The sequence below is a fragment of the Osmerus eperlanus genome, chromosome 21 (assembly GCF_963692335.1).
Source record: "Osmerus eperlanus chromosome 21, fOsmEpe2.1, whole genome shotgun sequence".
In the NCBI taxonomy this organism is placed as follows: domain Eukaryota; kingdom Metazoa; phylum Chordata; class Actinopteri; order Osmeriformes; family Osmeridae; genus Osmerus; species Osmerus eperlanus.
The window spans coordinates 983,018-994,215 of record NC_085038.1 but is presented as its reverse complement, the minus strand read 5'-3'; the positions used below and the strand labels follow the sequence as shown (position 1 = coordinate 994,215).

Here is an 11,198-nt window from a genome sequence, read left to right as displayed (position 1 = left end):
GCACAATCTGAGCTCGTTGTCTTTGAACTGTTTCATAGTGATTCTTTTAAAATCCCGTCATGTCATAGTCTACCTCTGAGTAGACTACTTCTTTCTTTTGATACGAGATGAGATTCGCATCATAGATGGGCATAAAACGAGTCTGTCCAACAGCATATTTTAAGATAGTCTATTATGAGGAGCAGATCTCATCTCTGCTGACATCTCGTCACGTCTACATATCACTGACATTTAGATTTTGTCATTTTGCAGACTTTTAGCCTATTTATTTCTATCGTAGCTTATGTCGTATGGCGTTTATAGTTTACACTCATCCCCATCATATATGATTCCATCATTTAACGTCCTCATCCATTTTTATATGTTCACCCGTATGGTCCTGGCTCATAACATGTTTTGTGTTCGGCTGTATCTATAAATATGGTGGGTCATAAAAGGATGCACTCATTTTCCCTCCATCAAAGCTTTTTCTGTTCTGCCTTTCTCCTGCTGCCACTAATTAAACACTGGCGCCCCCATGTGGTGAAAGAGGGGAAGAAGTTCGCCTTTCATCAAACAAATCTTTGAGGAGATTGTAAAGGCCTACGTCAGAAAACGCCAAGGTTTTTCGATATCTTATTTCCTTTGCGACGATTCACAAAAGGCGTTACAAACATTCTAAATGTAATGTCATCATATCCAACGAAAAATAACCGTGGTCTAAAACGCAACTTTATATAATTTAATTTAACACAATAAGGACAATAAACAGGTCAATCTATAAGCACTTTACAAACAAAAACACATTTACCAAAGATAGTAATTAGCAACTCTTATTTGACATAACCAAGTTTGAATTCCAAAGTGAAAGAAAACCATGGATGGCCCACTTTTATCAAAATATCAAGTCTCTGATGTGATTATGACGAGGTTCCAAGCCATCTGCATTCTGATAGGTCACTTTGTTTGGTGTCGCGAGGTACATCTGTTTGCAAACCATCCTCCGGACGCGCACTCTCCACATCCGCCACGCAGTCCACCGCGCCGGTGTGTCCGTTAATCCAAGGTGCGAGTGGAGAGGTTGACGAGCCACAGTACTGGAGGGAAGGACGCGTAAAACCCGAGGCTTCGGCGTAATAACCGAAATTTCCCCCAGCGCACTCGGTAGCAGTGGACGGGATTTGAAGCGGTTTGGCAGCTGCGGCATATGAGGCCAAAGCGGCGGCGTTTGTGGCCAAGTCGAAGGAGGAAGGCCCCTCGTACGCGCGTGAGGCCAAGTCAAGTCTCTCGTTGCCAAACCACCTCGGTGGAGCCGTTGGGTTGTCCTGGACCGTTTGCGGCGAAAGCATGCCGTTAGTTTGGTTGAAGGGGACATAACTGAAGCCAGAAAGTGGGCTAAAACCTGACCTGCTGTAAGTGTTGTAAAACTGATGCTGCAGGAAGGAGTTGGCAATGGCATATCTAGCACTGGGCACGAGCTTGGCATATGAGTCACTAGGAGGTGTCAACCGGTCAGTGTCACAACCGGTATAGAATCTGTACGGAACAAGAGAACAGTACCATATTATGAAAATCCCCCCAAAAATATGTCCGGCCAATAATGAAATATATTCAAATTCCTGAAAGTGTAGGTTAGTCTATGGACAAATTGTTATTTAATTACCCAATGAGCCCTTGAGCACACCCATGTGACAGTGTTAAAATGTATGGATGGCTTGTAAGGTTTCAAGGAAATGTAAATTAAATAGGCTAAATGATTTTATTTATAAAAGTACAATTATGCAAAATAAAATGGGCCTAGTCCTCGACTGTCAATTATTTAGTACAGTATTAAATTACTTTAACAGCTTCATTTCACTACCGTAAAAACAAGAAGAATCTAAGAATAATAGACCTACCTGTCATAATTGTCCCGAAAGCCTTTAGCAAATGGGTTGTGGTCAATTTTCAATTGCGTTATCTGTAAGCAAATATGTCACAATCATCATCTCTGACAATATGGAAGAATGGTGGCAATAAAATATGGCCTTGGCTTCTCTTTTGTTTCCTTACGTCTGTATTCTGATAAGCTGTGACGGCAACGAACTGTGTTTCTGGGAAAGTGAACGTTTGAAGGCCTCTGGAGTGACAGGTATCCTCCGTGCCGTCCTCCTTCACTTCCACCACATTCAACCGGGGCTGGTATTTATGCAGTGACTGCACGACCACCATCTGGACGCAGGGAAGGAAAGAACCACGGGTGCCTTATGGCAACGGCAATGTGCAATTCTGAACGTCGAAGGCCAAAAGGTGTTATAAAAATAAAAAATAAATGTAAATCACAGATTTTTTTTAATTTCTTTTTTCAAGCTTTAACACTTCACTGTCGTCGTCCACATAGCCTACCTGCCCCGGCCCATCCATGGCTCCCTTGTTATTTGCCAGTTTGAGTTTTCCAAACGAAATCTCTTGACGCATCCAGTGCGCCCCAGTGTTTGGGGAGTCAGGGTGCATGTACGTCTTGTTCCCTGTAAAACGCACCCACACAGGTTCATTAATGCCAACGGTCGTTTTCTCAACAAAAATGGGTGAAAAGCAAAATCTTCGGTAGATTAGACCTACCTGTTATGTTTGTGTCCGCCTTTCCACTAGGCACCCACTGTCCCCCTTGGAAACGCCAGTGATTCGGGTCCGCGAGGCTCAGATCCACGAAAACGTTGTAGTGCGCAGTTGGATCAAGTCCAGATATATTAAAACTTAAAATTGGGAACATTCGTCTACGGAAAGCAGAAGACTGAAATATTAGTTTTTCCAAGCAACTCTTTCTTTTGAGGGGACTAATTCCATGATTTATATTGGAACTATTTTCCCATACTTGTATAGCCGACAATCTTCATTAGTTATAAACGGGATATCGGACAAATACTCACCGACCCTGTTTAGTGATGATCATTTCAGTCTGGTGCCTGTGGAAAGTAAGCCACAGAGCTCGGTTACAGAGATAGACTTGCGCTTGTCCAAAAAACAGTCCTGTTTGCGACGCGGACTGGTGTAAAGCGTCTCCCCGCTGTCCACGGCCGTACGGCTGTGCGTAAAAGTAACTAGAAGCTGGAAAGCCTTGAGCAGAGGAGGCCAATAGGCCGTTAAATGTCCCTTGCGCTGTTAGCGAATAGTGTGGCATTTGACCAGTCGAAGTTGCCGGGTGGGAAGAGCCGGGTGGCAGATGCTGTGGATACATCGTGCGAGGCGGAGTTCAGCTGGGCACAGACAAGGGGCGCCTTTCTTCTGTGGCTCCATGGATGTTGTGACGAGTCTGTGAGATTTTCTTCTGACGGGACTGCATATGGTGCACGAGTGTGTGTTCTCAAAAAAAAAAAATCATGCATCCCTTGGGTTCCGTTACCAAATGAGTCAAGGAAGGAAAAGATCATCGGTTTGTCAATACAATTCTAAATTTCAAAGCCTGACGTCTATCGATTAAAATGTCTTACACACTTACTAACACATTACAATAAAGAATGGCGTTGAGAAACCAAATCAGGCGAAACAAAAGGAGCGGTAAAAGCACGACATGAACATCACATTTTAAGACGTTGAATGCAAGCTAACGCCTTTCATACTCAGAAAACACCGTGCAACGTACAAATAGTGCACATAAGTGCCACACTTCGTTAGTAAGCTACAATGTAGCTTATATGAAACGCACACAACCCCTCCCCTCCAAAAGAAAAAACTGTTCAAGCAGCAAAGCATTTTTTGTTTCTCTTTTTCTCTCTCCTTCCAACAAACACAATATGGACAAGAGCTCAACAATGTGAACACTTCAAGCAAACTTCTCAGCCTTGGAAAACCAGTAAGAAGAATCCATTAAGAGTCCATGACAGACCTTTCATACACATTTATTTTATATAAAAGAAAAACAAGGGGTTGGGATATTAACAGTTCTGAACAAAGGCTCTTCACTGGAAGACTACTGTATCCAACATGGCGGCTAGGCACTGGACGATGTTGGAGGTCATCAGAACGTCTACATGCTCCTCCAGGTGCCTCTTGGGATCCTGAGGAAGACAGAGAGACGTCAGGACTGTGACAAACCTCGACACTGCAGGGAGGTCAGCATCCTTTCTGTCAACCGACAGGACCACAAACTCCCACAACAGTCATTTATTTCAGTTGATCAGATTCAGAGTAACCACAGTGGCAGGTAGGCGAGTATAGCTCAGTGGAAGAGCATTCGACTTCAGTTAAAAAGGTTGCAGGTTCTAATACACAACCCGTGTTTGCTTTTGACAAAAGCTTCAGCTAAATGAACACATTATTATGTAATTACCTGCTTTCCAACATTCTTGATGGCGAGCTGTTCTGGGGTCATTTTGTCTTCCTCCTCCACAGCCTGGACAGATGATTGAGACAGTCAAAACATCACCATTATTCTCCAGTACACAAGCCACCATTATTTTCTATTTCCTCTTCAGGAAGTGACTCGTTGAACCAATCAGGCTCCACTTCCTGCTTACCTTGTTGTAGTTCTTGGCCAGCTCCAGCATCTCCTTGACGACGGTCTCGTTGAGCTTGCAGTGCTCGCTGTAGTCCTGCAGGGTCAGGCCCTCCATCCAGCTCTTCTTGTGAAGGTTCAACAGCATCTGGGGTCAGAGGTCATACAGGGGGGGGGGGGGGGGGGGGGTCAATCACCGCTAAATATGCAAAGGGTTAGGGTTAATCACTCAATGTCTCATCCTTCATATCCATCCTAGTGCCAAACGACCCTGACTACAAGGTCCTGCATCACACAGGCACACACACCTTAACTCAGGTGAATTACCACCGCCACTCCCCTGACATTTAAATTAGTCTTAAAAAGCCCTAAAAACGCTTGTTTCTGTCAAACTCGTTCAAACCTTTTGCTCGAGTTCGTTCTTCCTGTAGTTGATAGTGATGGAGTAGTAATGCCTGTTCAGTCCATGTATGAGGGCCTGAGAGGAGAGAGAGGTAGAAGGAGAGAGGGAGAGAAAGAGAGGGGGAGAGAAACACAAATTAGCAGAAAGCCCAGAGCCTCAGGTGTACAGTGATGGTTCCCAGCAGGAGCAGCCTGACGTGGGGAGCAAGCAGGGGGCCTCCGGCCTACCTGGATGGAGGGCTTGTTAAGGTGGCCCAGGTTAGAGGTGGTCTGTCGGGGCTCGTGGCCCAGCACCATCATGTTGGCGTTAATCAGTCTGAAGGCGTCAATTACAACCTGCAACGGACATTTGAATGTGTTTAGACTCGTTCTTGTAGAGGACAGATCAAGGCATGCCTGTCTACACACACACGCACACACAAGCATTATCTATCGCAGAGTCTCTTTCTTTCTCTCTCTCTTGCTCTATCTCACACACAATGCAGCTGTTCCATTTAGTGAGAGTTTGAACCAGGGACCCCGCCTGTCACTCTGGCTGCCCCTTCCTGTCACATGACTCGAGCACTCCCAATGACCCTTCCTGTCACATGACTCGAGCACTCCCAATGACACAGAAACTGTAGTACAGCACCAGCACTGCCTGGCCATCAGCCTGGTGGATTAAGCCGTTGCTTCCTCGTCACTGGGAAGCAGCCAGACATGGCATGAGAAGATGCCTCGGTTTGCGGCGCTATCGAAATTTAGCGAGGATTTAGCAACACGTTTCTGGAGACAGCGATGACTTATTTATGAGCTGTTTACCAGATGTCTGTCTCTCTGTGTCTCTCTCTCTCTCTGTGTCTCTCTCTGTGTCTCTCTCTGTGTCTCTCTCTGTGTCTCTCTCTCTCTCTCTGTCTGTCTCTCTCTCTGTCTGTCTCTCTCTCTGTCTGTCTCTCTCTCTGTCTGTCTCTCTCTCTGTCTGTCTCTCTCTCTGTCTGTGTCACCCTGGAACCCGGGTCCATAAATCACCAACTGATCTTTCTGTCACGACTGATGTACCCCAAAACATTTGTGCTCATGCAGCGTTCCCCCTGCCGGTGTTGTGATGCCGTCACCAGACCAGGTCAACCTTAGTTGTTGTTCCCTATCTGGGCCATATAACCGGCAAGGTACCTATGCCACATCCATAGCGCTGCGACGCTGAGCGCGGTTAACCGCGTAATCCAGATCACGTTTACTAAGAAACATTGTGACAGGCTGCAGATAGAGGGGAGGGAAACAGCGGCTACGTGGCACCAACACGTTTTTCGATGTGCGCTTTGCACTCGCATGGTCTCTTTCTGTAGAGGGGAGAGCTTCTCCTACAGCAGGTCTGGAACATGCACAAACACCTGACCTATGAATAATTCACTGATACGTCTTTGAATTAGAGCATTTACAGTATTTTTTTGGGGGGGGAGGAAATGCTGGTATTTTGTGATAATATGGGCCGTTAGATGAATATGCATGTCTGGTTAACGGTCTACACAAACAGAGAGGCGGGACAAACAACGACTTTCACACTCCTAATGAGTTATTTTCGATAGAATTCTAAAAGAATTGAGGTAAAGAACAAAAAAAAAAGGATCCCAATGTAAAACCTGGGAAAGCTAGTTTTCATTTCTAGTGGTGGATTCTCTCTCGGCGCGTATCACACATTGAGATTGAGTTGGCTCTCACACCCACACCCAGCTCTGTGGAGGTGTTAATGGAACACTCCCTGTCACACCGGCGGGAGATGAAGAAGGCCATATGGGGCCAGAAGAAGAAAAGAGACGAGAGAAAGGAAGAGAGAGAGAGAAAGCAAGAGAGAGAGAGGGGGAAAATAAGAGAGAGGGAAGGAAGGAATATAAAAAGAAACTGGTGTGGGGGGGGATGGGTGTTAATCATATAGGTGTTGACGATCAAGATGAAGACATCTTGATTCAAATATGCACCCTTTTGCGGTTTATATATGACATGGTATATTTTATGGAGCCCACAGCTCTTTAAAAGAAGCTCTTATGAACATAATTTAATTATTTAAGTCACACTAAACATTCCCCCCCCGCCCCCCACCCCCCAGAGAAGACGCACCACAGAGCCCCCATAACCTCATCACAACTAAAACGACACCGGACACCGAAGACAGATCCCAGTGCTTGGTGCTGTGGTGCAGTGTGTTGGTGGTGTGCTGCGGTGCGGTCCGTACCTTCCCCTTCACACTCTGGATGGGGTCCACCACCACGGCCACGGCCCGCTCCGACAGAGCCTCGAAACTCTGCTGGGTGTTGATATCCACTCCCGACAGCCAGCACCCAAATCCAGGGTGACTGTGGTACCAGCCCACCACCATCTCAGGCCTGGGGGACAGACAAGAAGGGGACAGGGGGGAGAGAGAGAGATGGGGGCAGAGGGGGGTGAGGGGAACCAGACACGTGAGGGAACGTCCAGTTGACAAAAATAATATGGCTCCTGTTTTTTATTGTTGTTGTCGTCAAAATAGGTTTATCACCTGCCGGTTTGTTTTAGCATATCCAACATTTTTGCCTGGAATACGGGATCCACAGCCTCGACACTGACACCCTATTGGATAAGAAAAATCCAATCAGAACACAGTTGGGGGGGGGGGGGGGCACATAAAACACTGACACCCTATTGGATAAGAAAAATCTAATCAGAACACAGTTGGGGGGGGGGGGGGCACATAAAATAAAAACAATATCCAAAAAGAACCTTCACAGATAATAGCCCAAGCTGTTAAATAAGAAGATGGAAAACTTACAGTTCCAGACTGGGGCATAGCAAAAACGTCAATCACTCGCACGGTGTAATCGTCCACAAACTCCCCAAGCATCAGCCCCATCACCTCCATGGGGACCCCAGCACGGCCGTGCTTCAGCATCTGACGAGGTTACAAACACACACAAAACACCAGCAGCGGCTTCTTTATTTATTACATAACATGTAACATATTTATTAGAGGACTTCCACGCTCGGTTACTCGACTTGCCGATTCCAACCGGGCCTCAATGCACGGACAGAATTTGCATTATTATTTTCTTGTAACATACAGAAGTTCCACCCCGTCCTCACAAGGGTGAAAGCCCTGATAGTGCCTAAGAAATTATACTTTATATAGAAACAATGTACCTTCAACACTTACATTTAAAAAAAAGTTACAATCTAAGTAAAAGTTGTTTGAGGAAACATACATATATATACATAAAAATATTGTTATACCAAGCTTTTGCAGCAACATGAAAAATGACGGACTTCACTTTGTAATCTCTAGGACTGTAATATATTTACTTCATGCCTAAACAGTGCTTAAAAAAGATAGAAAGTACTGTTGCATTAAAGTAGCAACTAATTTGTCCTCTCTCAATTATACCCCACCTGCGACCTCTTGATCTACAGTCCAATACTCTAACCACTGAGCTGTACCTTTCCCCAGTAGGAGTCCAGACAGTTTGCTTACCTTTAGCAGTGCCAAAGAGGAGATGTACACCTGCTCTGCGGTGTCCACAGCAGGGGCGTCTGTTGGTGGACCCTGAGCATGGGGGAAAAGAGCTCCGTTGATCTGATACTCACAATCATCGGTACTAGTGGGACAGCATTCAACGACGAAAACTAACAAAGTGTATCTAACCTTTATAATTATTTTAAGAATTGTATTCGATTTTTAACAGTTACTCAGTTGTAGAACTCTTAACAAATCTCTTTAATCTCAATTTAAAGGCTAGTCAAACAAACCTGAACTGACTCAGTATATTAATTTCACAAACTATCCAGAACATAAACACGGGGGATCAGATCGGATAGTTACCTGACCGAGTCCCGGCATTCCACCTCCGAGCCTTAACAGCCGGTCCATCTCTATACAAGCGTAAAATTGCACGATTCAAACAAAATTTGTCACATCTTGTGAATACAGCAACCCTGACGTTACTGATTTCATGCGAGCTAGACTGTGACGTTTGCTAGGCCAAACACGATAGATAGCCAGTTAGCTGTTAGCCTTCTCTGCTGACAAGTTAGCGTTGCGAGGTAGCTGCTAGGCTAGCTAAGCTAGCTGCCCATTTTCAGGTGGGTGAAAATGACATGGCAAGCAATCATCCTAGCTAGCTTCCCCGGTCGCTTAAATCTGTAAGGCAAGTCCAAACACCGTTAGTGTTGAAAAGCCCATCAATCAAATATAATATGTCATCATGACAACAAATATTTGTAATAGTGTATGATCGTAATATTGTTCATTCAGTTAGTGAAATAACGTTAACTTGCCGACGAGCTAACCTTAGCTAGCTAGCCTGATAGCTAGCACCTCGGCACATCTAGAAAGTTAAATAAAACATACTCGAAGCAAAAATTAAGTCAGTAGAACTTTTTTGCATTGCAAAGTATGTGGTAAGTATATCATGTAGAGTTTACGCTCACCTGTTGTCAATTTGGCAAAAAAGGTAGTTTAGATATAGAAACGTTCTCCGGCAAGTAGATAGCTTGCTGGCTACAATGAATCAGCCAGAATGCATTCTAAACAATTCTACTTCCGTCGCATGGGTTACAGCTTCCGCTACATTCCACACCGTCATCAGATCTTTTTTTTGTTTTTATTTTATTTTTAAAAAGTCTATTAAAAACAGGCTACCTCATCGACGGATACTATGTTATTTTGGAAAATGTCTAAATATATAATTCTCACGTACATTATTTAAATAATATAGGGAGGGTGGGGCGGAAGGGTCTATTTATTTACATATCCCACATGTGTCTAACAGCTAGAGGAGGACATCTAATGAATGGTCCTATCACCAGCTTGCCCATAATAGGATCTGGACTAATTACATATTCACTTAAGAAACACCCTTTCATTGCTACCTTTGATGACAATGACATCACACTGGCTGTGTTTCTACCTTCCATTTCAGATTACATTGTCACCTACTGTCTATCTCAGAGCGTTTAGACTTGTAAAGCGTCCCCGGGAGATGGGAGTTTGTTCTCTGCCCTAATCCTCGTTTAGATTTTATGCTCATCCCCACATGTCTCACCTCTTATCTTGCCCCAGTGCTTTTCCACACCTTTTAATTGGAAAGCTGCATCTTTCTATGCGTCATTTTAGTCCCTTGAGATCCAGCCTACATATTTACAACGAAAGTTACGTTAATTGATACCAGCTGTATTAATATACCGTACCTGTACTGAAATATAGCATGCATCCAGCGGAGGGAAAATCATTGTTACTCTTGTACAGTAACTGAAAACAATATTGTATTTCTCAGTATCATATTTCTCCATCTACTATAGAAACTCCTGATTTCTCCCACAGGGTATTAAGAAAGCAAATAGAGTTTAAGTAGTGACGAGTTATCACATTATGACAATTTCACACCTGTGACCACTTTGTTATAGGTGTTCTGCTACACAATTATCACATTTCGTCAAGACTCTTTTCTTGTCGATCAAGAATTAAAGAGCTTCACCTGCGAATTGTCTCGGGGCATGCATGTACAACTGTCAATCTGGTGAACGACAGTCGCCCTGTAATCAGGAATTACTAAGAAATATGCACAGTTGTGTAGTTTACGCTACAATAAAAGATAAATGGTCAGGAAATGATGTTACCAATCATTCACCTTTCATAAAATATCTTTACATCACAGAAGACTTTATAAAGTCTGTAGTAAAATGAAAATTCATAAAATATTGAGAAATTGAGTCATGACCATGAACAACAAAGTGGGTATCTTATTTAAACATATACGTCTCAAAAGAACCCCGTGAAAACAGCATAATGTGTGATTAATATGTGTGGCAGCTCCAGTATGAAAGCATTGCCAGTCCTTTAAATAAAACTGTCCCCCCCTCCCTCCACACACACACAAGTCAATCATTGAAGGCGTTGGATTGCTAACCTGTACAACCTTCTGTCTATCTCCTCATCGACACCTCCCCTCAGAACGCCCAGCTCCTCATCCTCTCCTACTCAGTGTCACGTCACATCAGCTGGGGTGGGGGGGTCACCCGTTTTAGGACACTCCTTGTGGTCACCACACCATCCGCTTAGCCGCACACTTGTCCTGCTAGACAACTACAAAGTAGACTTGATGTTCATGTAGCCTAATGAACGTCTATAGGGTTGTTTGGTTTTTGTTCGTGTGAAAATGCAGAGCACGTCTTTCTTCCTGGCAATTCTGGATTTAATTAACATGCAGAAAGCGCAGTGGCAGTTTCACATTGTGTTGGAGTGTGACTACAGCCAAGCGACTTAATTAGAGGAATCCATGTAGACGTCAACTTGTTCCAGACACATTATAAATCAGTGGTTGTGATATTAAAATGAGCA

The 11,198-nt window shown here is 44.2% G+C and overlaps 2 protein-coding genes across 3 annotated transcripts; both read right to left on the bottom strand.

The window, feature by feature from the left end:
- Window positions 1-707: 707 nt before the first annotated feature.
- On the bottom strand, window positions 708-3,514 carry tbr1a (T-box brain transcription factor 1a). The gene is made up of 6 exons (XM_062447376.1): window positions 2,889-3,514; window positions 2,581-2,735; window positions 2,365-2,486; window positions 2,032-2,190; window positions 1,878-1,939; window positions 708-1,515 (listed from the first exon to the last, which is right to left on the bottom strand). The coding sequence occupies exons 1-6, from the start codon at window positions 3,194-3,196 to the stop codon at window positions 900-902; spliced, it is 1,422 nt and encodes a 473-aa protein (XP_062303360.1). The 5' UTR covers window positions 3,197-3,514; the 3' UTR covers window positions 708-899.
- Window positions 3,515-3,841: 327 nt separating this feature from the next.
- Window positions 3,842-9,430, bottom strand: psmd14 (proteasome 26S subunit, non-ATPase 14). 2 transcript variants are annotated; one of them, XM_062447381.1, is made up of 11 exons: window positions 9,290-9,430; window positions 8,682-8,731; window positions 8,334-8,405; window positions 7,638-7,757; window positions 7,368-7,438; window positions 7,065-7,215; window positions 5,084-5,191; window positions 4,857-4,931; window positions 4,476-4,601; window positions 4,289-4,351; window positions 3,842-4,016 (listed from the first exon to the last, which is right to left on the bottom strand). In XM_062447381.1, the coding sequence occupies exons 2-11, from the start codon at window positions 8,727-8,729 to the stop codon at window positions 3,918-3,920; spliced, it is 933 nt and encodes a 310-aa protein (XP_062303365.1). In that variant the 5' UTR covers window positions 8,730-8,731; window positions 9,290-9,430; the 3' UTR covers window positions 3,842-3,917. The 2 variants fall into 2 exon arrangements, with proteins under 2 accessions (XP_062303365.1, XP_062303366.1); XM_062447382.1 differs by having other exon boundaries at window positions 5,084-5,155; window positions 7,164-7,215.
- Window positions 9,431-11,198: the final 1,768 nt, after the last annotated feature.